Below are 22,312 nucleotides of genomic sequence, written 5' to 3'. Positions count from 1 at the left end.
GCACATAAACTTCAAATGCTGGTAGCATACACCATTAAACAATCTATATTATATAGTGCATATTATATTCATATTATACATTAAGTTAATAGCATTACAAGGAAATAGAAAGCAGCTGGACCACAAACCAATTCCCAACTGAATGACCTAAATTCCCAATTCTGCTTTAAGAATAACATTCCAAAAGCCAACTCCAAATATATAATAAAACATCACAACTCTATAGGCACCATCAGCAACCAGAGACGTTAGAATTCACTACCATTTGGTTCCACTATCTTTGATCATTTCTAAAAACTCCATAATGTGATTTGTTCATAGCGAAAATACGCCAGAAACATGCCTTGAGATCTTCATGGAGGAACTTAAGAGTGCAGTTTTCTTCAATCTCGAGCAATTTAAGTATTCTCTGTCTAGTAGTTAAACTTCCTGTAACATTTTGAAGATATAACCAACAAACAATATGACATACAACAGTTTCTGGACTGCATTCCACATAGTCCCTGAACAATATAATTTGGTAGATCACTTCTTAAGTGATACACAAACAGCACAGTGGATGGTCACCGAACTTGCCTGAAGCTATATATACCTCCAGAAACACATACTTGGCCAATATCCTGGACGCTATTTAGGAGGCTTCAATCAAAGGATCCGAGGAGTTCAGTCAAATAAGTCAATCTCCAAGCAAAATATAACTTTGTAGGAAGATAGAAATTGGGCAGAAGCCAAAGTTAACTGAGGAAGGCATACTGATTCCAAGACAGATCCACTATGATGTATAACACGCCATAGTGGCAACCAGAATTTGCAACCTCAACAACCGGAAGAAACTCTAGGGTTTTGTATGTTTCAAGTTTCAACCATTGTCCAAACACTACTTTATTTCACCCTCGAGCTGAACCGAAGAACCTTACTAATAATCAAACAATAAGATGCATCATTCAAAGTACTTATACTACAGTTCACCATTACTACCTACCTTTGATTCACACGAGAAAAAGATGTTTATTTAAATAATTCCTAATTACCTAGTCCAACCGTTTTGTAATATATTCAGTAACTCTTTGGTTTTCTCTGCGTGTGTTTTTTGGGTGGGTGCAGTTATGGGACAGCTATGACCTCTGAATCAGAATTGACCTCAGCAAGAGTAATGTTAAGTGGTTGCCAGCCTGACTGATGATGCACAATCCATTTTTTATGGGTAATCACCATGTTTAACATATGTAGGACATCACCCAAAGCATGACTTTTAAGGCACATATTCTTAATGACAATACCTGCTTCATACCTAGAGGAAAGACAATAGAGACTCAATATGAGACAGATGAAATTTTCAGGAATTGAAAATAAAGTAAATTAGAAGATCCTTACTTGCACTGAGTACCCATTATTGCTGATCTTGCAGAAGGAGTTGTTAGAAATTTTTGAATTTCATCCCATGTTTCTTTTGAGTGCTTGTTAGGATTACCACCTAAAAGATTTACACACTTCCAAAGCTTATCATTCTTACCAACATACAACTGCAAAGAACCTAAATTCTGCTTCACCACCATCTGCTGCTCAATAGCACACTCCAAAGCCTTCCTGACATCAGTGTTGCGATGCTTGGGATCTCCACATCGAATGCAATCTGCTATATTTGACTCAGTTGGCATAAGTTTTTCAGTTTTTAGTGTGTTCAAGGCTAGTAAAACAACCCCTATAAGCCCTTGGACATATTCAGAAGGTTTAGGGCATCCTGGAGATCCCCACATACCATTACCAGGAAGGTTATTATTACCCATTGCTGCCAATGATGTAGTCCGATCTTCTGGACCATGTGGATAGCCATTGTATAATGGTTGTGTGCTGTGTACCATATGTCCATTTTGTTCATCAATTGACCTTACAGGATTTGGAGTAATACTATTAGAACTCTGTTTCAACTCTCCATTCCATTGCTTAACCGGACGTGGATCATGAGCTCCGTTGGGATATCCAGAAATGTTTATATTACCAATATCTGGCACATTAGTAAGTGGTCCTGCAGAGAAGCTGGGCCCAACAGTCCTAGGTGGCACTAGTGAAGTTGCATTAGTTTGGGAATTTGAAGAATATGAATTACTTGGTACAAAAGGAGGTCGCATAGGAAGACTGTTTGATCTTAATGGCTGTGAATATGGATTTTGATGATTGCCCTGTAGATTACCATTATTGCTCCACAATTGATCAGGATTGACATGACGAATAAAATTTGGAGTAGATCCATTTGGGGGTACATTAGAGTTATAGTTGCCAGGTCGAGAAGAGTTTATATTGCTAAAATTTTCTTGAAGTCCAATTGGAGCCGGATTCATGGCTATAGGTCCATTTGGTTGACTTGGACTTCTCCAAGTCATTTTCCCATGATGTTTAGAATCGAATGGCCTTCTTGTATTAGGAAATTTCTGAATTCCTGAATGGAGTTCCGAGTAGGAATCCAAGTGTTGTGTTGTCTGAACAGCATTAGACAGTGGAATGGACAAGGTGTCAGAAGATGATTGTGGGCTATTATTACCAAGTTGTTGTGATTCACCGCTGGTAAGAGGAGGTCCTCCAGCTAATAGGCTAGTCCAAAGCCACACGCTCTTAGCAGCTGCAACTAAGGGTGCAGACGCTTTCTGAGGTTGTGCAAGAAGAATATTATACCTCCTCATCCGCAATTGATGAAGAGCATTGGAGAAGTCTCGATCACCCGAAATTAATAAGTAATTAGCAGGTGCAGGATTGTCCACCGCCCAGAACAGCATGTCTACAAGAATCTTCTTGTCACTTGCATCCTTAACGCCTAGTAATAAACATAGAAACATCAGTTAGACAAAATCACATTTTCCCAAGCATAAAATAATTGGGTAATGTAAATAAATTCACAGCTAATTATGCTCAGAAGGCCTAGTGACGCATTGACAAGGTTCAACGTAAGAAACTAACAAATTAGTAAATGTTTGGCCAATTCCTCGTGATCATCAAAACCTAATTGGCTGTTCAAATTCCCTCTTCACAAGATTTGCATGATTAAAAAAAGAGAAAGATACAAACTAAATGACGACGGCATAAACCACATAATTGAAAAAGAATATCCCAGAAGTAGAGCAATAAGCTAAAGTAAGGTATCAAAGTATCAAACCCTTCTCTCTCTCTCTCTCTCTCTCTCTCTCTCTCTCTCTCTCTCTCTCTCTCTCTCTCTCTCTCTCTCTCTCTCTCAACTCAAAATCGAGTGTTTGACAGATCTCATCTCAGCGGGCGTTGTACGATCACGCGAGCAAGTATTGCGATGAGACTTCGTTGTTGGAAACATCGAAGAGCGAGATTGTTCTTACTGAATCGGCGTAGCATAAATAACAGAATAAAAAATAAAAAAATAAACAATAATAAGCTTGGCCTGAGATTTGATTTCGATTCTCAAAAAGATAATATTAACAATAACTCGGACAGATGCATAAGCTTGGCCTGAGATTCGAAATCAATATTTACAGAGGAATTGACTTTGGATCTAACTGAGAGAGATGAGAATGGAAGGGTTAAGTGGAAGAAGAACAGAATAGAATACCGGCAGGGACGTGGTTGAGGGAGATGCCGGTGCTGGAGAGGGCGTGTTGAACGGAGGCAGTGATGCGAGTGGTGTCGCCGTAGGCGGAGATGGAAACTGGACCACAGTAATTCATGCGAACGAGGGCAGAGCTAATGTTCTGGGCGATGGCGTGTGGATCACAACCTCTCGGAACATGGCAGTTCTCGATGTCCCACCACACCGACGTCTTCGCCGATGAGTACTGAGCCTCCACGTTAACCGTCGCTCCACCTCCGCCCATCTGATTGATTCTAGAACCTTCTTATATACAAGAAACAGTACAATACTTACGGTTACGGAAGAGGAAGAAGAAGAAGAAGAGGAGTGGAGTTAGAACTTCGAAGGCGAATAAAGAGTTTCAGTTTCAGCCTTTATGTATATGGTTGGTTGTTGTTGTTTGTTGTGGACGATGATGGTATAAATTGCAATACCATATAAAGTGGTTGAGGAAGGAAGGGAACTCTTGCGTGATTTGACGTATTTGCCCCTTTGCTTGAGGAAGTTGACTTGACTTGACTTAACAAGGTGCGGCGTGCAACACAAGCCAGTAGTCACCCCTACTCTGCAATGGGTAGTTTCGGTGCAGCATCCGAAATTATTTTTCCTTGACCGCTTCTTTTATTTTTTTTTAACGTGTTGTGAAAAAAAGTAAAGCTAGGGGGACGTGGGTGGTACGCGAGCGGAGTATTTACGATTTGGATTAGATGGATTTCGAAAGTAAATATTATCTCATGTAATTTTTTTGATTTGATCGTATAATTATTTATTCGATTTGAATTTTTTTTTCAAATCTTATTCAATCCAATTTTATTCGGTTTGGATTGGATTAATTTTCTTTTTTGAAAAGTCTAAAATTTATATGATGATTATTGTTCAAATAACATCTTTTGTATGTATTGATTTTGTAATTTTTGTATAATGATTATTATGCAATATAGAAGTTTCAATAAATGATAATCTAAACCAGATAAACTCAATTTCAAGTATCTATCACCTTAAAACAAGTGCTTATTTCAGATTTTGGCAAATAAATTTTATAATAGTATCACCTTAACGTGAAAATTATAAAACTAAATAAAAACAAATCCTTGACTCAGTTCAAATGCTATATTTATGTAGCAAAAAATTCATACTTTTATAGTATCCTATCCAAAGATTGAAATCACAACGACGATAGTAATGGAAACTTGCTAGAATGTACCAGTAAATTTTCTTGAATTTATAATTTTTTGGACTATGATTGGTGAATAAACCTAAGTAGATAGAGAGGATTAATATATTATATCGATTTAGATTGGATTGATTTTTACCAACCAAATCGAAAATTAATTCAATTCAATTAAAATTTACGATTTGTTTTTTGTTTTTCAATTCGATCAGTGCAGTTTGAGTCGATTGATGAATCTCTTAGTACGCGTATAGGTATCGATATTTAGAGTCATGAAAATAATAAACAAAATTTAAAATATACACATCTAAAGTTGTAGTAAAAGCATGTTTACTGTTTACCCAAAAAAAAAGCATGTTTATTTGTTTACCAAATTTATTTATTTTTAGTTTTTAAAGTTAAAAGTAAAAATAAAAATATATGTGTAATTTAAGTAAAAGGAAATCTAATTTTTTAATATTTAGTCCTCGGTTCAATTAGGAAATTCACATGTACATAAAAAAATATTGTTGAAGAGGTTTCTTGTCTTTAAAATTCAGTTAATCTCTCACTTATAAGGTCTAAGAATACTTAAAAAAAATTTGATTGAATATATTATGAAAATAAATTGTAAAAAAAATTCGCTATTTAATATTGTTAAATGTTTATTTAGATTGATTGTAAAAAAATGTTATCTTAAAAATAAATTATGAAAGCATTAATTAATATTTAATATGTGATTTTATAAGTAATTTAAAATAAAATAATTATATTTGAATTCTATAAAAAAATTGCTTCGGTATCAAATTATAGGAAAAAATTATGTAATTGAGTTCAAAAAGATATTCTTCTGCCAAAGCTTTTGAAATAATCAAATACTATGTTTTTGATTTTTTTAAATTAATAAAATATAACAAAACAAGTAAGAAAGAATAGGACTTGGTAAAGTCAATTCAAAAGAATGGCCAATCAAAAATATGAAGTCAGGTTCGGTCGGACAAACTTATTTCCTGGACAGCCCTTGCTCAACTCGTAACTTTTCTTAACTACATGGAGTATTCGACATAGACGGATTTAGGAGCTAGGATGAGTTGTTGATTTCTTTAAATTTGGAGGTGACGATTCACCCTAGCTCCTAAATCATATCACTATACTCAGTAACTGGCAGACAATTGTTTGATTCTTTTAAGTTTATTTAATTGATGATTGGAGCTCGTGGATGGGTATGGTAGTTGTTATAGAGATCGATGGAGAGCTTGATTTCGTTAAAGAAAATAACTTGAAAATTAGAATATCTTAATCATTGGTGTGTTACTTATGTCTGAAACAGGGAACAATTTATTTTTCTAACTGTTGTACCAAACGCTAGGAACCATAAATGTTCATCAATGCTGCCTGCATTGAATAAACAGAACAGGTGAAATATATTTTAGGATAATGTACTATGTGTAATTGAAGCAAATTGAAAAGTTCATGGATTACTTTGAAATGTTTGAGAGTTATGTGTCTTAACTAGTTATTTATTGTTAAGGTTGGTCCAAAGTTCGTAAACATCCAGATTTGATTAATTTATCAGCTACATATGAATTATGTCAAGGGCTAGTAAGAACTGAAAAGTCCATCATTTACCTTCTTATTGATAAAGTGATTAGACTTGTACTCACTCTTTCAATTTCTACAGCAACTACTAAAAGATCTTTCTCAACTATGAAGATAATCAAGACCAGGCTTCGAAATAGAATGGAAAACCAATTTTTTTATGATTCTTTGATTACATACATTGAAAAAGAAATAGTTTTGAGTTTTAGCACGGATTCAATTATAGATGGGTTTAACAATATGAAAACACGTAGAGTAAGAGTCAATTGAAGTGATCTTAATTTATGTAATAGATTTCTTTCAATTTTTTGCATATTAGGTCTGTATTGAATTTGAAGTACTTTTACTTATAAAGAGGTATTTTCATTTTTCGCTCCCTCTCAATAAAATGTGGGTCCGCCATTGGTCTTCGAGTATTTAATTATTAGTGTTGCTAAGTGTGTATCTGATTATTGATGAACTCGAGTTTTCTAAAATTTATGGTAGACGTAAAATAATTTGTTTAAAAATTATTATAAAAAGTGATTTTAACATAATTTTCTTGTTTGAATAAAATAAATTTATAATAAGATAGCTTATGATTATGGGTGTAAATGAGTCTGGCCTAACAGGGACATACGGCTCAGCCTACATCAGGTCAGGCTCGACCTATTCAATATAGTCAAATAAAACAAGTTTATACTTAAAAAAAAAAAACTTATTTAAAAAACAAACCATAAACTTTCTTTTCTTGTAAGCCTACATCATATTATTTATTTTTAATAAAATAAATAACGTCATAATTTTAATAAAAAGTAATATAATTTTAATTAATGAAATTTTAATAGGCTTAAACAAGACAAGGGCAGGGCTTTTGTTTTTAAATATAGGTTAGACCATAATTATAATTTGAGCCTACACAAGACTAATATAAATAATATTAATGTTATTAAAATCGACTCAGACTGGCCGTTTGAGTCAGAGATATCGCTGAACCATTCCCCAGACCGGTCCGAGTTATGTATCACATCGGTTACGCATGTGAACCGGAAAAAGCCAAGATGACTCGATGATTTTTATAAGAACCCGCGACTCGCTTGGCCGGGTAAGAAATCGTAAAATGCAACACGTTGCAACCCAAATCAGCTTTGTACTGATCGGTGTCACGCAAATAGTTTATAAGGAGTGTATTGTTTTATAAACTAAACGATGTGGACTTGCAATACTTTCTTTTTTCCCTGCAAACCAACCCTTAAGCTTTGTCTTCCTCGTTCTTATTATTTTTGAGAACTGCAGCACTCATGCATAAGAGAGACATTTTAGGTTTCTTCATTAACGTTTGATAAAATTCCTCAACATGACACATTTGTTTTAACTGCTGCAAGTCTCATGCGACAATACATAGTTTCCGTAATCATTTTTCACCTGTCAACGTAATTCAATAATTATCCCCACAATAACACATTTTGAAATATTCAATATCACTAAATCCTACACAAGGTTTCTATAATAATGAGGAGAAAAAGAAATGAAGGAAAAGTATTTGAAACACCTGAGATTATGAGAAACGAGTTTCTGGCCTGGTTGAGAAGAAAAGAAGGAAAGAAGAGATGTGAGATTGAGCCAGGTTTCTTCCATAGTGAATAATTGCTTTTTGGGTTATCTTTGAACTGCTGGAAGAAACATGCATCCATGGCTATGGCTAACGCACACACAGGACTCAGAGAGACAAGACAAGGAGTGTTTGTATTTGAAAGATAAAGTGCACAATGTGTGGCGTTTTCTGGCTTCGACACGCATATTGTTTTATTAGATTATAAATATATATTTTTCTAACTTTAAATATTAATATAATAAATGATATTAGATTATATTATTTTTGCAAAAAAATCGAATATAAAATATAATTTTATATTTATTTATTTGGTTTAAGCAATTAAACCAATGATCCACTGACCCGGTACCTCGACCGGTTCGATCACCGGTTCGAGTTTCGTAACATTGGGAACAATATATTAAGCTAAGATTCAAAAGTCCACATATAAATATTTCATCTTGGAGAAAGCACGTTCAAGAAGATCTCTCCATCAACAATAGTTACACTCAGGGATGTTTATCAACCGAACCAATTCAAATAGCGGTGATCGAACCAAAAAATCGATAACCGAATTAATTGAAAAATTAAAAATCGGAAAAAAAAATTCGCATATTTTAATTGAAGTGGATCGATTTTCGGTTTGGTTGGTAAAAATTGATATAATCCAAACTGATCTAATGTATTATGTACTTTTTTTTTTTTGAAATTTCGCTAATGCCTTTTTCCTTGATTCAGTAACCCTTACTCAGTTAATCTCTTATATTCATGAAAGTTGTTGTCTTGCTGGTTGTTTTGAACATCACAGAGAGAGCATTAAGCAAGCTGAAAGAGTGTAGTATGGAAGAGCAAGATCGTGACTTGGAATCTTGTTGTTTTGTGGACTTGGAATATTGGGTGTTATTGATAGCAAACCACCTTTTTAGTTTTTTACTGTCACTCACTATATTTTAACTCTTTATGAGTTTTAAGTCTTGTTTTAGTTTGAAGATTTGAATTTTTCAATGGTTTGTAACTTTGTATGGCTTCATTTTGATATAGTTGTTGATGTGTATGGCAGAAATTTTAGGCTTTTTGAAAAATCGAAAATTAATCCAATTCAATCCGAATAAAATTGAATTGGATTTGAAAAAAATTCAAGCCAAACGAATGATTAAATGATTAAGTTTAAGGGATTGAATTGAATGATTTTGCTTCAAAACTGATCCAATCCAGATCGCGAACATCCCAAATTACACTAATATTTGTCTGCAAGATTGCAATCTTATCTCAAGGTACATATAATAACATATACATATGACCAATAAAAAGACTTTGCCTCTGTGTCCACTTATCGAGAACAATGAGGAGATCCCTAAAGCTGGTCATCCAAAGTGTATCAATGTGCTAAACTTTTGCATCAAAGTGTATTGCAAGTATATTTCCACCTTATTTTATTAGAGGCCCACGAAAAAGTCACATAAAATCACTAATAAATGAGTTTCATTAGGGTGTGCATGATAATCTTTTTAAAATTATTTTTTTTAATTTTTGTTCCTGGAAACAGAATTGGGTGGAAACATTGTTTGACAAAATCAGTTTATTTTTTTGTTTGAGATAATGAACCGGTTTAATTTATATGTTGTGGAACAAAAGAAAAAAAAATTGTTCTCGGACAAAAAATCAGAAACACTTGTCTTTCTAAATCCCTCTCCACCATTACTATTATCACCACCTACCTGACATGACTACTGCCACCATCTTTGTACCACCACCACGATGCCACTGCCACAATCACCTCCAGGCCACCACCACTATTGTCGTCACTGTCACCACTATGTCGTCATCACCACCACCACCGCCGGCACCACCACCATCGCCACCATTACCACCACCATAAATGTCGTCACCACCATAATTGTCGTCACCATCACCACCACCATTATCATCACACCGCCGCCACCACTACCACACTATATGAAAAGGAAAGCGATGATTCGAATTTTTTTTATGCTTAATAAGAATGAATTTTTATTCTATCATTTATTGTGTTATCAAACACAATTCTAATTCTCGAAATAAAAATAGAACATGTTATCAAACACGTTTTTTTTCTCAGAAATTGTTCTAAGGCACAAAAATAGAATTTTTTTTCAAAAACAGTGACAGGAGAATGGTTGTCATGCTCGCCCTAATTCAGCCCGGAATATTCTGGTATGCTCAAGATTGAAAAATAACATTAATATATAAAAAGCTTAAATATTATAAATTCGATATATTCATACATTGAGATTTTATATTTAATTATACACTTTAACTGACAAAACGTTTAGTTTAAGGTATGGAGTTATAAAGTGATATATTTCCGAGCTTTTAATTTAATTTTTTTACATTACTATGATTGGATTATCGTTAACATAGATTTTATGAAATATGTAAAAGGTAAAATTTTAAAAATTATAAGGCTATATATTCGTAGGTTTTAAAATACTTTACTATGAACTTAAAAGAAGAAAAAAAAATCGCATTCCCTATTTTTCCATTCTTTCCTTACTTTCAAATCTGACTCATTTGAATCTTTTCAATAACCCTTCTTCCTTCAATTTGAAGCCCGCCTCTGCCTTATCTATCTGCATGCTGTCAATGCATGAAAAATTTGTAACTATATTATGGTTTTTCTAATTCTTAGAAAGAAAAAGAAAAAACCCAACATATTTTAATTGTTGAAAGCTATGAGGACGTGGAACTAGGGGTGTGCAAAAAAACTGGTTCATTTGCCCTGCCCTTGATCCGACCTTGACCCGATCCATAAATACTCATGTTTATTGAACTGGTTTAAATACTGACCCACTTTTATTTGGGTCAGTTTTAGACCTGACTCGTTTTAATATTAACCCACTGATCCAAAACTTGACCCATACCCATTATGTGAAAAAAAAATCACAATTACATTAAAAGAAAAATTTTAACGTAAAATAATTACGTCAAAATTTTTATGGAAAATATTTTCATAAAAATTTTCGCAAAAAATTTTGACGAAAAATATTTACATCAAAATTTGTGACTAAAACAATATCGGTAAAAAAATTTGACGGAATATTTTTTTTGTCAAATTTTTTTACGGAATCTAAATTTCGTCAAAATATTTCACAAAAAATATATTCATAAAAACTTTCGACGAAACACATTTTCATCGAAATTCTTTGACGGAAAAAAATTTCATCAAAATTCTTTACAGATTTAAAATTTCGGCGAAAGTTTTCGACGGAAACATTTTCGTTAAACTTTTTGACAAAAAAAAATTTCGTCGGAATTTTTAGCGAAACACATTTCTAACAAAAATATTTAGTCTGATTTCGACTAAATATTTTCGTTAAGTTTTTTTGATAAAGAATATATCCATCAAAATTTTCAACGAAACACATTTCTGTAAAAAAAATTCGTAAATTTTTTTGACAAAAATATTTCGATAAGAAATTTTGACAGAAAAATATTTTGTCTAAATTCTTTAGAGAATCTAAATTTCGTCGAAAGTTTCAAATGAAATATTTTCCTCAAAACAATTTTCATTTAAAATTTCGACGAAACACATTTCCATCAAAAAAATTTGACGGCAAAAAATTTCATTAAAATTCTTTACAGATTTCAATTTTCGGAGAAAGTTTTCGACGAAAATATTTTCGTCATCAAAAAATTTTGACGGCAAAAAATTTCATCAAAATTCTTTACAGATTTCAAATTTTGGCGAAAGTTCTCGACGGAAACATTTTCGTCATCAAAATATTTTGACGGCAAAAAATATCGACGACAAAAAAATTCATCAAAATTCTTTACATATTTCAAATTTCGGCGAAAATTTTCGACGGAAATATTTTCGTCATCAAAAAATTTTGACGGAAAAAAATTTCATTAAAATTCTTTACAGATTTCAAATTTTGGCGAAAGTTTTCGACGGAAACATTTCGTCATCAAAAAATTTTGACGGCAAAAAATTTCGACGGCAAAAAATTTCATCAAAATTCTTTACAGATTTCAAACTTCGGCGAATGTTTTCGACGAAAAAATTTTCGTTAAATTTTTTGACAAGCGAAACACATTTCCATCGAAAATTTTCAACTAAATATTTTCGTCAAATTTTTTGATAAAAAATTTCCATCAAAATTTTCAACAAAACAAATTTCTATAAAAAAATTCCGTAAATTTTTGACAAAAAAAATATTTTGACGAAAAAAATATTCTGTCAAAATTCTTTAGAGAATCTAAATTTCGTCGAAAGTTTCAAATGAAACATTTCCCTCGAAATAATTTCCGTCAAAATTTTCGTCAGAACACATTCCCATCGAAATTTTGAACGAAAAATATTTCGTCAAATTTTTTGACAAAAATCTTTTTTCGTTTAAAACATTTGATGGAAGAAATCATTTTCGTCAAAACTGTTGACGGAAACTAAATTTCAATAGAAATTTTTTTTTTTGTAAAAATTTCGACGAAAAAATAATTTTGTGACAAAATTTTCGTCTTTTGCAACGTAAAAATTTTGACAAAATTTTGTGAGAAAACCAAGTCAAAAACGGGTCAGGTCAGATTTGACCTAGTTCAGAAACCAAGTCAGACTCACTTCAGAAACCAAGTCAGGTTAGATCCAAACTGGTTCTGAACTAGTTCAACAAAATCCAATCCAATTTAGACCTGACTTGGATCAAATTAAAGCGGGTCGGGTCAAAATATCTGATCTATAAAAACCAAGTTGGGTCGAGTCGGACAAAAACCTGACCCGACCTGACTCATGCACAGCCCTACGTGGAACTGAGAGGAGAGAAGGGAAGAAAAAGGGATAGATTAGGAAAATAAGCTCTTGAGGAAAGACTTCTACATAAATGACCAATTATTAATGTAATTCAATTAATAAGAGTTTTGGATACATAAAAAAATAGTAGGATTTAATATCATAAATAATCAAAATTTTCTTTCCTTATCCTCGTATTCTTTGCTAGGCCCATTAATTAGTTAAGAGCCCTACAAGTAGCAGCCCACCTAGAACCCCTTTGCCAAACTCACAAGATAGGTCTGTTGGCTTAAAAAAGAGAGGAAAAAGTCAAAAATATTTTCCTTTTTGCTTGAATTGGCGAAAATTATTTGTCGTCGAGATTAAGTTAAAATCCTATAAATTTTGATATTAATAGCAATAAATAAATAAATGTAAATAATATATACTCTTTTAAAGTCGTGCGAAAAGTGTATTTGAATTAATTTAGGTTACTTTTGTTATTCATTACTTTGCTTTCCTTTTTTACCTTTTGCTTTTTGGTTTCTTTTTGTGAGTAGACTGTGTAATGACTTATTTTGGTTTAGCTTGATTTTTGATAAGTTTTTGTACGATTTAATTATATTTTAATAATTATTTATGTATACAACTGTTTTTAATAAAATTAATTATTAAAATTTTAATTTAATTTAAACATATTAATTCATTATTAATTTTAAAATAAAGAATGAATTATAAAAAATATTTATTCTCTGAAAGGACAGTTATTTTAATTAAAATTAATATTTTTTATTTAATATTTAATTTAAAAAAATATCATTTTCTTACATCATGACTTCTGTTTCTCTTATCATAAAATACAATAATTTTGACTAAAATAACATAGTTCTATATTCTTTACAAAGATAAGCATCAACGAATTATATATAAAAAAGAATGGGTTTTGTATCGAATCATCAAAAGCAATATCAAATCATTAAAAATGATTAAGTACAAAATCATATTTTATCCCAAAGCTTTTGAAATAAACAAATACGGTGTTTTTTTTTTAATTATTAATGGAGCATAACATAATATGTGCGGATAGACGGGAAGTGCAAGGGAAGAAATTAAACAAAGATACAGAGACTCACTCATTTGGAAAATTAACGGGGGAAATAAAATATAATTCAATTATTTTGAGAGTTAAATTATATTTAAAAAATGAAACAAAATATGATGTTAATATATTTGCTTTTAACCTATAAAACTTAAAAGTTTGTTCCTCATTCAACTCCAATTTTGGGATAAAAAATGTTGGTCTTTCAAGGGAGCAGGTATGGAATAATTTTCCTTGATTTCTTTTTCATTCCACATTTTATTTTAAGTTATTCCAACATATTTTCAAACTTGCAAAATTGGGGGCTTCTGTCCCTTTCTCCTCATTTCCTTTATTGTTTTTGTTGGAATCTAACAAATGGAGTCTAATTAACAATGTGACAACGGGAACATATAAACACAACAATTTAACATGTTTAGCAAGACTCATAATTACATATATCCTATAGATTAAACGCCTTTATTGTGAAAGATAAAAAAATAAATAATAACAACTGTTGAATTAAAATAATTAACTCATACCCATCCCAGTGCACATCATTTCTCCCAAACCTAAAGAACCACTCTATCATTTGTTATTTCTCTACCTTATAACGTACTTAAGGCTATTAATTGTATTTATACTCAAGTCTCTTAGGGTGTGTTTGGTTTAGGAGAAATTTTTTTTAACCAGGTAAATATAACTATTAGGAAAACGGTGGAAAAATAAATTTGATAGGAAAGTTTAAAAAAAATTGTTTGGTTGAACAAAATATTACTGAGAAAATTAAGTTAAATTATATGCATCCATGTTTGGTTGAAAGTAAAATATTGATGAAAAAATTATTATTAATGACCAGAATCTATGAAGCACCGACACTTCAAAATCCTTGACGTGTCGTGTCCGACACTCTTTGACACTCCGACACTCCCCGACACTCTAACACGTGTTATAGAAATTCAAAAAAAGGTTCAAAGGTTGCGTTGCGTTGAGTTTTTAGTTTCAACTATTAAATTCGTTGAATTTCGATTACCATTTTATTAAGTTTAATATAAATATTTGGGATATCTTATGTTTCTTTGCAAAATTGATAAATATTATAAGTTTAGTTTCATTTTTTTGTTAAATTATTGAATATTAAATATAATATGCATTACATAAATTAAAAATATTATTTCACATCAAAATGTGTCCTAATGTGTCGAAATCTAATATTTTTTAGAATTAACGTGTCGGAGTGTCGTGTCGTATCGTGTAACGTGTCCCGTGTCAGTATCAGTGCTACAGAATAACCTTTATTTAAATTTTGCTGTTGTTACAAAATGTTTTTCCGAATGTCACATCGCACAGTAATACCACCTTTTTATTTAAATATTGATGTGTAGTTTTATCACAAAATTGCATCACGTTTTGCCATTTTGCTATGCTTCTTGAAATACCACGTTAAGATTGGTCAAATTGCACAGTAACTTTCCTGTCTTTTTGCACGTGAAAGACAATGGCTAGGAAACCGTGAAAAGTGGGTATATTTTTGGTTCTCCTGAACCAAACGAAGCAAACATTGATTCCCACTCATGGATTACTCGAGATCTTCACAGATATCCTGAACCAAACAACCCATTAGTCTCCAAACATAACCCACCGGTTGCGGAAGGTTCTTTTATAAAATATTTTAGATTTTCTTATATCCGTAATTTAGATTTTCCAAGCACTCAAATATATGTTTACTTAAATAAACATAAAAAAAAAACAAGTATCTTATAAACATATAGCAATAAAAATCTCAGCAAAACCAATTTCTTGTATGAACTTGTTATGTACCATATAGTGGATCTCACAAGTTTTAGAAGATAAGAGCTCAAATCAATCCTAAATTCAAATACAAATTATAGATAATGGTTGGGTCCTCCTCAAACTCTTTCACCTCTTGGCAGATTTTCTTTACAAATAAAGGGATAACTTCACATATATACACTTATGAAACCGTAGTCTCTTTTAGTGTTATTGTGCACACACACCACATCTTTGGCTTCTAGCCTTTCTTTTGTGCATAGTGGTCTGTCATAATCCGCGACTATCTTTCTTAGATATTGTTGATCCTCAAATCTAGGGATGAACATGGGTCGACCCGAACCGGTTTTTTTTAAGAACCGAACCGAACCGTTATAAACCGGTGCGATTCTTTGAACCGAATTGTTTTTTAAAATCAAACCGGTTCGATTTGGTTGAAAAATGGTTCGAACCAGTTCTGAACCGGTTCGACTTGAACCGATTATGAACTGGTTTTGAACCATTTTCGAACCGGTTCCGAATCGGTTGTAAGGACTGAATCCCATAGTATGCAACCCTCTCTCTGCCACTTCCACACCTTTCCGTTGCCAAGCCATCTCTGCCACCTCTCGTGCGGACTGCACTACCTATGATAAAGCGAGCGGATCTCCAGTAGCCAGATTTAGATCTGATGACGGGTCGACCTATGTAGCCAGCAGCACCATCAACATGAACCTTGCTATCCACAACCAGAGGAACTTGTTTCGCAACGTCGTCGCTTTGGGTAGACACCGCCATTAATTAACATGCGTATTCTCTTTATTAGCTTAGGCACCACCATTAACCAGAATGATTGAAAGAAGAAACAAAGTAACAAATAGTATTACGGTTATTTTAAATATATTTTAACCAGAGGATAAGTAGCATTCGAACTCTGGAAACCACAAAAGTCAGAAACAAAACAATTGGGAACGAGACCGGTTCTCAATATGGTTTAGGTTCTTGAACTGGATTTTAAAACTAGTTCGGTTGATGAACCGGTTCTTTAAAAATTGGTTCGGTTCATGAACTATTTTTAAAAAACCGGTTATTTTAAATGTAGTGCAGTTCGGTTCATAGTTTAGTTCGGTTTTTTTGCACATCCCTACTCAAATCCCATATTAAAAGATTATCTTGGGTCGAACATTGACACCATATAAAGGAAACAATAAATTTTGATTATTATCCAATCATAGTGAACACGAGCAACGTAGCGGAAGGCCACTAGCAACTACCGCAACAACAACAATCATCATTGCAATCAAACCCTAGTGCGTTGGGACTCAGCAAAACAAGCGCTAGTGCAGAAGAAGACTCTATAACCCTTCCTGTCCTACCATCCCAACTCGCTCCACACGTTGCTGCTCAAATCTTGTCCAAACAGCTATGAGCATCTACGAAAAAAGAGGTTTAGAGGGGGTTCTTGTGTATGGGAAAAGGTGTTTGACTCCAAACAATGAAACAACAAAGAAAAAGGAACGCTATTGCAACCTCACAAGAATAAAAAGGCACCAAGAAACCTCACGACCATGAAGAACTTTGGAAGAAAGGAAAAATTTAGAAGCAAGCAAGAAACCAAAAAGGTAAAGAACTCTCTCGAAACTTTAAGGGAGCGTTTGGTTGAGGAGAAATTTTTATGAATAATAGGGAAATGTGATTACTAGGGAAATGGTTGGAATGTGAGTTTGGTAGAAAAATGTAAAAAAGTTGTTTGGTTGGATAAAATTTTGATGGGGAAATTAGGTAACTTTTATAAAGTCTATGTTTGGGTGTAGGTAAAATATAGATGGGAAAAAAGTTGTTTTTACGAAAATAATCCCGTTTTTAAAATATTTCGAATAACGCATTGTACCCCTTACCCGTAAACAGGGTTGTCATTAATGCAACGTCCATATTTATTTATTTTATTTATTTTATTTATTTTATTTTTTTATTTTTTTATTTCAGCCACCGCCTCACCCCAAAAACCACCATCTCCACCGCAGATGCCATAGCCACCGTCCACAACCTCCCTCACCGATTCAAGCCAGCCAAGACTACACCACAACCACCATCCCATCTCCTTCTTCACAACCCACAATCACAACCGCGGCTGTCCAACCGAGAAACCCCAACCTCTATCTTCGGACCACCATAGCCATCAGCCTTCACAAACTCCAGCCAACCTCCTCAGCCACCACCACACACGACCGGTGACCCAAAAACCCATCATCATTTGAAAACCAAATCGGTCCAACCCTTACTCACAACCACCATCGGACCACCGAACCAACCATCTTCAAATCGAGGAACCCAATTCCATAACCACTGCCGGTCAAACCCATCACCATCCACACTTCACCAATTTTTTTTACAAAACCCATAAGCTCACAACCGACCACCATCACCGAACCGCACTCCATTAACAACCACCACAAACCCACATCATCCTCCATTCACCGATCCACAACCATACAGCCACCACACCAAATCAGGGGGTACGCTGGTCATCTGGTTAGTAGACGCACTTACCATTTAGGTAGATATTTGACAATACCACATGTCAAGTGAGTTTGTGTTGGTCGACTATTTTGATCAAAAGGACATGCAAACGCCGGTTGCTGGCTATATGATTTTGGTAGGCAAGCAAGGAAACCGTTAAACCAAACATGGTGATTAAACAATCCCACTTCTCATTTGCCTATCTATCTCATCAAAATCCTCCAACCAAACACACCCTAAGAGTCTTTAAGGATGTTGTAAAGGGAAAGTGCAAGAAATGAGGGAAGAAGAAAAGAAATGAAAATATAGAGCTAAATTACACATCACCACCTTGTACTTAAGCCATGTTTCAAAAGACCACCATGTACTTTTTATTGTTACACTAACCCCCATACATTATTTAATCTCAACAATTAAGCATTTCTGTCAAATATTTTTCAAACTCTGTTAATAATCACATGCTCGGAGTTTCAGGCTCAAAGGTTAAAATTTCTAAGGAAAGCTTAACTACCTTCTCACCTCGTTGATGCTAGTTATATTTTAATCCCAATATTTACTTTTTGAAGTTTACCAAACATGTTCCAAGGTTGCATAGCCCTAGTCTCAACCATTTCTCACCTTTATTGTTTAATATACTCTTTGCAATATTTTAGGAATTGTCTTGCTTGGTTTTTGAAAGTTAAGAATTAAGCTTTGCCTATGTATTTAAGATTGGGTTTGATTTCCCCAATTTAATCAAATAATTCTTGGAAAAAATTTAAGGTCAACACTATTGATTACATGTGTGTAATTGCTAAGAATCTTTGTGTTATTGGTAGCTTGTTATAATTTTTTGTGCTTATCCTATAGTTCTCTGTATATGTATACTTTTGGTTCAAGACCAGAGGCTTCCTACTTCTGGTTTTCTTTGAATAGGTATTGTTAGGCTTTGGTAAAAAAAAAAAAAGAAGTTAGTGGAATAAAAACATTATAATGTAATGCTGACTTGATACATAAACGAGACAGAAAATGAAAGCACAAAGAGAACATTTTCATTACATTGTCCATGTTATTACTATTGCAGAAAGATGTCAGTAAGCTCCTTGGCAGTGGAGCAAGTGAAAGTGAGGATATTAAAAAGTGGTTTAAATTAGTCCGTTGGAAGAAACAGGAACAAGACCTTCAACAAGCCATTGTTGTGTCATGAGAGAAATGTATAATTTTTACACTATTGGTCCAATTAAAGGATCAAGTCATGTGCTTTATATGATGATTGTGAAAATTGTATCATGTCATACCTCTCCTTATATAAAGCTATGCTTTTTTAGTAATTATAAAAGCAAATAATTAAAGTGGAGATTTGTATGAGAAATATCCTAAAGTTCCCAATTTTAATATTTTTTTGACACAATAACCTTTGACTCCATGCAAATTATCCAAATCTACCAATCGTAGTGGCTTAGTAAATTTCCATATTTGCCAACGTGTCCATCCTCTTTCCACTTCTAGAATTGAATTTCATTTCTTAATTAGTAATTGCAACACTATGATCATTTTTGGTTCTTCGTCTTGTCCTGTTGCGAGAATTGAGGATTTGAGCTCACCTACACCTTCCCAATCCCTTCAATCTAAACCTCTTCATCACCACAAACTTTTATTGACTTTATCATATTTGTAACTGCCATTTTATTTCTTGGTCCAAATTCACGATTACCCCATCGATTCTCATTAAATGTTCAAGTAAACTACTTATGAAACATTGATGTAATGCTAAACCAACAAAAACTAATAGCTGAAATAGGTTAACAGAGATGAAAATAGAACAAAGGTGAGATGAAATAGGAGAAATAAAGTGAGGAGAGGTGAGAGAAACTTTCTTTCTACACCAAGCCTTTCAACATGATTAGTTAACAAGGTTAGAAAAAAAAATATATATATGCTTAATTATTGAAATCACTTACTGTAAGGAGGTTAATTTTAACAATCAAAACTACAAGGTGTTCTTTTGAAACATAACCTAACTATAAGGTGTTAATTTATAATTTAGCCAAAATATAAAGGTGCAAATATGAAAAGCCATAACAAATAAGGAAAGAATTAGTGGTAATTCCATTGGGGAAAGACAGGTGATGAGCGTGATGCTATTACAGCTTATCGTGAGGCATGCAACACGAAGTCTTCCCATGTTCTCCAATGCCCATCTGACTAATAAGGACAACATATATAAAGGGGTAACCGTCAGAACGAGATTGAAGGGAACCAAAAGTCAATTGAGATGTCAAGTTCTCACGAAGGATTCATATCCAATTGGACCACGAGCTAAACTCAAAAAGTATAGATCATTTGGATGATTTTAGGAACGAGGCACGACAACAAAAACTCCCTCAAGAAGCATAAATTGTCCACATATTATGAGCTCGTTCAAAGAGATTGAGTTTTTCCAACAATGAGAAACACAACATGCCATAACGATATACTACTCAAAATCAACAATTCCAACTTAGACAGGTGCAACTCGACCCCTTAATGCCTCGAGTTCAAGGAACATGCTACTCTATAACTCCGCAGTCCAAACTCTCAGACTCCTAGACTGAACGATAACTATTCTAAACTCACATAATAAGTCCCACATGCTCTAAGGGTGCCTTTGGTATGGGAATTTTGCGTGGATTCCTAGGAATTGGGAGCGGGGAATTTTTTTTGTCAATGTTTGATATGCAGATTTGGAAATTTTCCCAGCTATTTTTTTTCCTATAATTTATTTTAACACTACACTTTCCTGAAGAAAAATACCATCTGACCCATGGTATAAATTTTTCCCACCCCTTGGGAAATGATAAAGCAAATTGTTGGACGAAATTGCTCTGCCTTGGGAAATGATTAAACAAATGATGTATTCAAACAAATGGGTATCTTTGTAATTCCATTCAACATTCCCAGCGATATTTTACAATTTACCAAACATAGAATTAGAAAAATAACCTAACATTTATGGAAAAATCTTGCCATATCAAATAATTTTTTAATAATATTTACTAGAAAAAAATCCTACAATATTACCGGAAATCATGATTCTCAGGTAAATTTTTTTGTCTCTCATACCAAATACCCCATAAAAGATAAGAGACCAAACCAATCGTGATTCAATATATGAATTATAGATATTGAGTTTTATCCATTAGAGAATTTGAGTCTTGTCCAAACTTTTTCAACTTCAGGTAAAACCCTCTTTATAAATAAAGGGTTAAACTTTACATGTACACACATTTCCAAAATCTCAATATTTATTATTATCACTATGCATACACACACCCATTTTCTTATAATTTGTTTTTTGTGCTCACTAATCTACTATCATCTAGGTTGTGTTTGGTATAAGATATCTCAAAATTTTCCTAGGCAACTGAAAGTGGGTAAGTTGATTATCCATGTTTGGTTCAAGTGATCTCAAAATTTGCCTACCTAACTGATTTGCCTAGCAAATGAGGTTTGCATGCAAAATTGGACCAAAACAACAGCGCTCAAATCCTCTTTTGATAGTGGTATTCCATCGATAACTAGGTAAGTAAAAACCATGAAATTAGGTGCTGCCAAAACTACCCTTGCTTAACCCGAGTCCGTAAGCGTTGTTGCTCCAATCTGAGGTCGTTGAATAGAACCAACGACGGTGCAGAAGATGCAGGAGTTGCTCGAATCCTCTTTACTTCTAACTTTAATTCCAGGAGTTGCAGAAGATGCAACAACTTGATATAATGCTTCCTTTTTCTATCTTTAGCTTCTTACTCTGCCTGTTCCACAAGTGCAGTGCTAAGCTTTCTTTGAGAATTTCCCCATGTTTCATCACCGTTCCCAAGTGATGATTCCCGACCAACGAAACGAGAGAAGGAGAAGATTACAGAGATATGAAAACCTTTTTATTTGTGGTTGGTAGAAATGTGCAACACACAATTCACACAATGGTAACTCACTTTTAAAAACAGTAAAAAAAGAAAGGGTATTTTAGTATTTTCAAATAATTTTCCCATCAATATTATATCTTCAACCAAACATACACTCAAAAAATTTAACCCAATTTTTCCGGTAAACTTTTGGCGAACCAAACAACTTTTTTTACATTTTCCTACTAAACTCACTTTCCAACCATTTTCCTATCAATTACATTTCCCTAGTATTCAAAAAATTTCTCCTCAACCAAACACCACCCTACTGTTTGTTCTCAAATCCCATATTAACCTTGTATTAAAGAAAACTCACTTATCAAAAAGTTAAACAACGAAGCAATTATTTTGTGTAACAGTGCTGCTCTATCT

The 22,312-nt window shown here is 33.4% G+C and overlaps 1 protein-coding gene across 1 annotated transcript; it reads right to left on the bottom strand.

Annotated features, from left to right (window-relative positions):
• Nucleotides 1-10: 10 nt before the first annotated feature.
• Nucleotides 11-3,985, bottom strand: LOC133310339 (uncharacterized). The gene is made up of 3 exons (XM_061511255.1): nt 3,572-3,985; nt 1,375-2,809; nt 11-1,291 (listed from the first exon to the last, which is right to left on the bottom strand). Exons 1-3 carry the CDS (start codon nt 3,831-3,833, stop codon nt 1,105-1,107), a joined length of 1,884 nt encoding a protein of 627 aa, XP_061367239.1. The 5' UTR covers nt 3,834-3,985; the 3' UTR covers nt 11-1,104.
• Nucleotides 3,986-22,312: the final 18,327 nt, after the last annotated feature.

This window comes from Gastrolobium bilobum, unplaced genomic scaffold, assembly GCF_033153095.1.
Source record: "Gastrolobium bilobum isolate Gb01-03AN ecotype WA unplaced genomic scaffold, APGP_CSIRO_Gbil_v1 utg7354, whole genome shotgun sequence".
NCBI classification, from domain to species: domain Eukaryota; kingdom Viridiplantae; phylum Streptophyta; class Magnoliopsida; order Fabales; family Fabaceae; genus Gastrolobium; species Gastrolobium bilobum.
The sequence above is the reverse complement of the archived record's forward strand: the minus strand, read 5'-3'. Positions and strand labels throughout refer to the sequence as shown.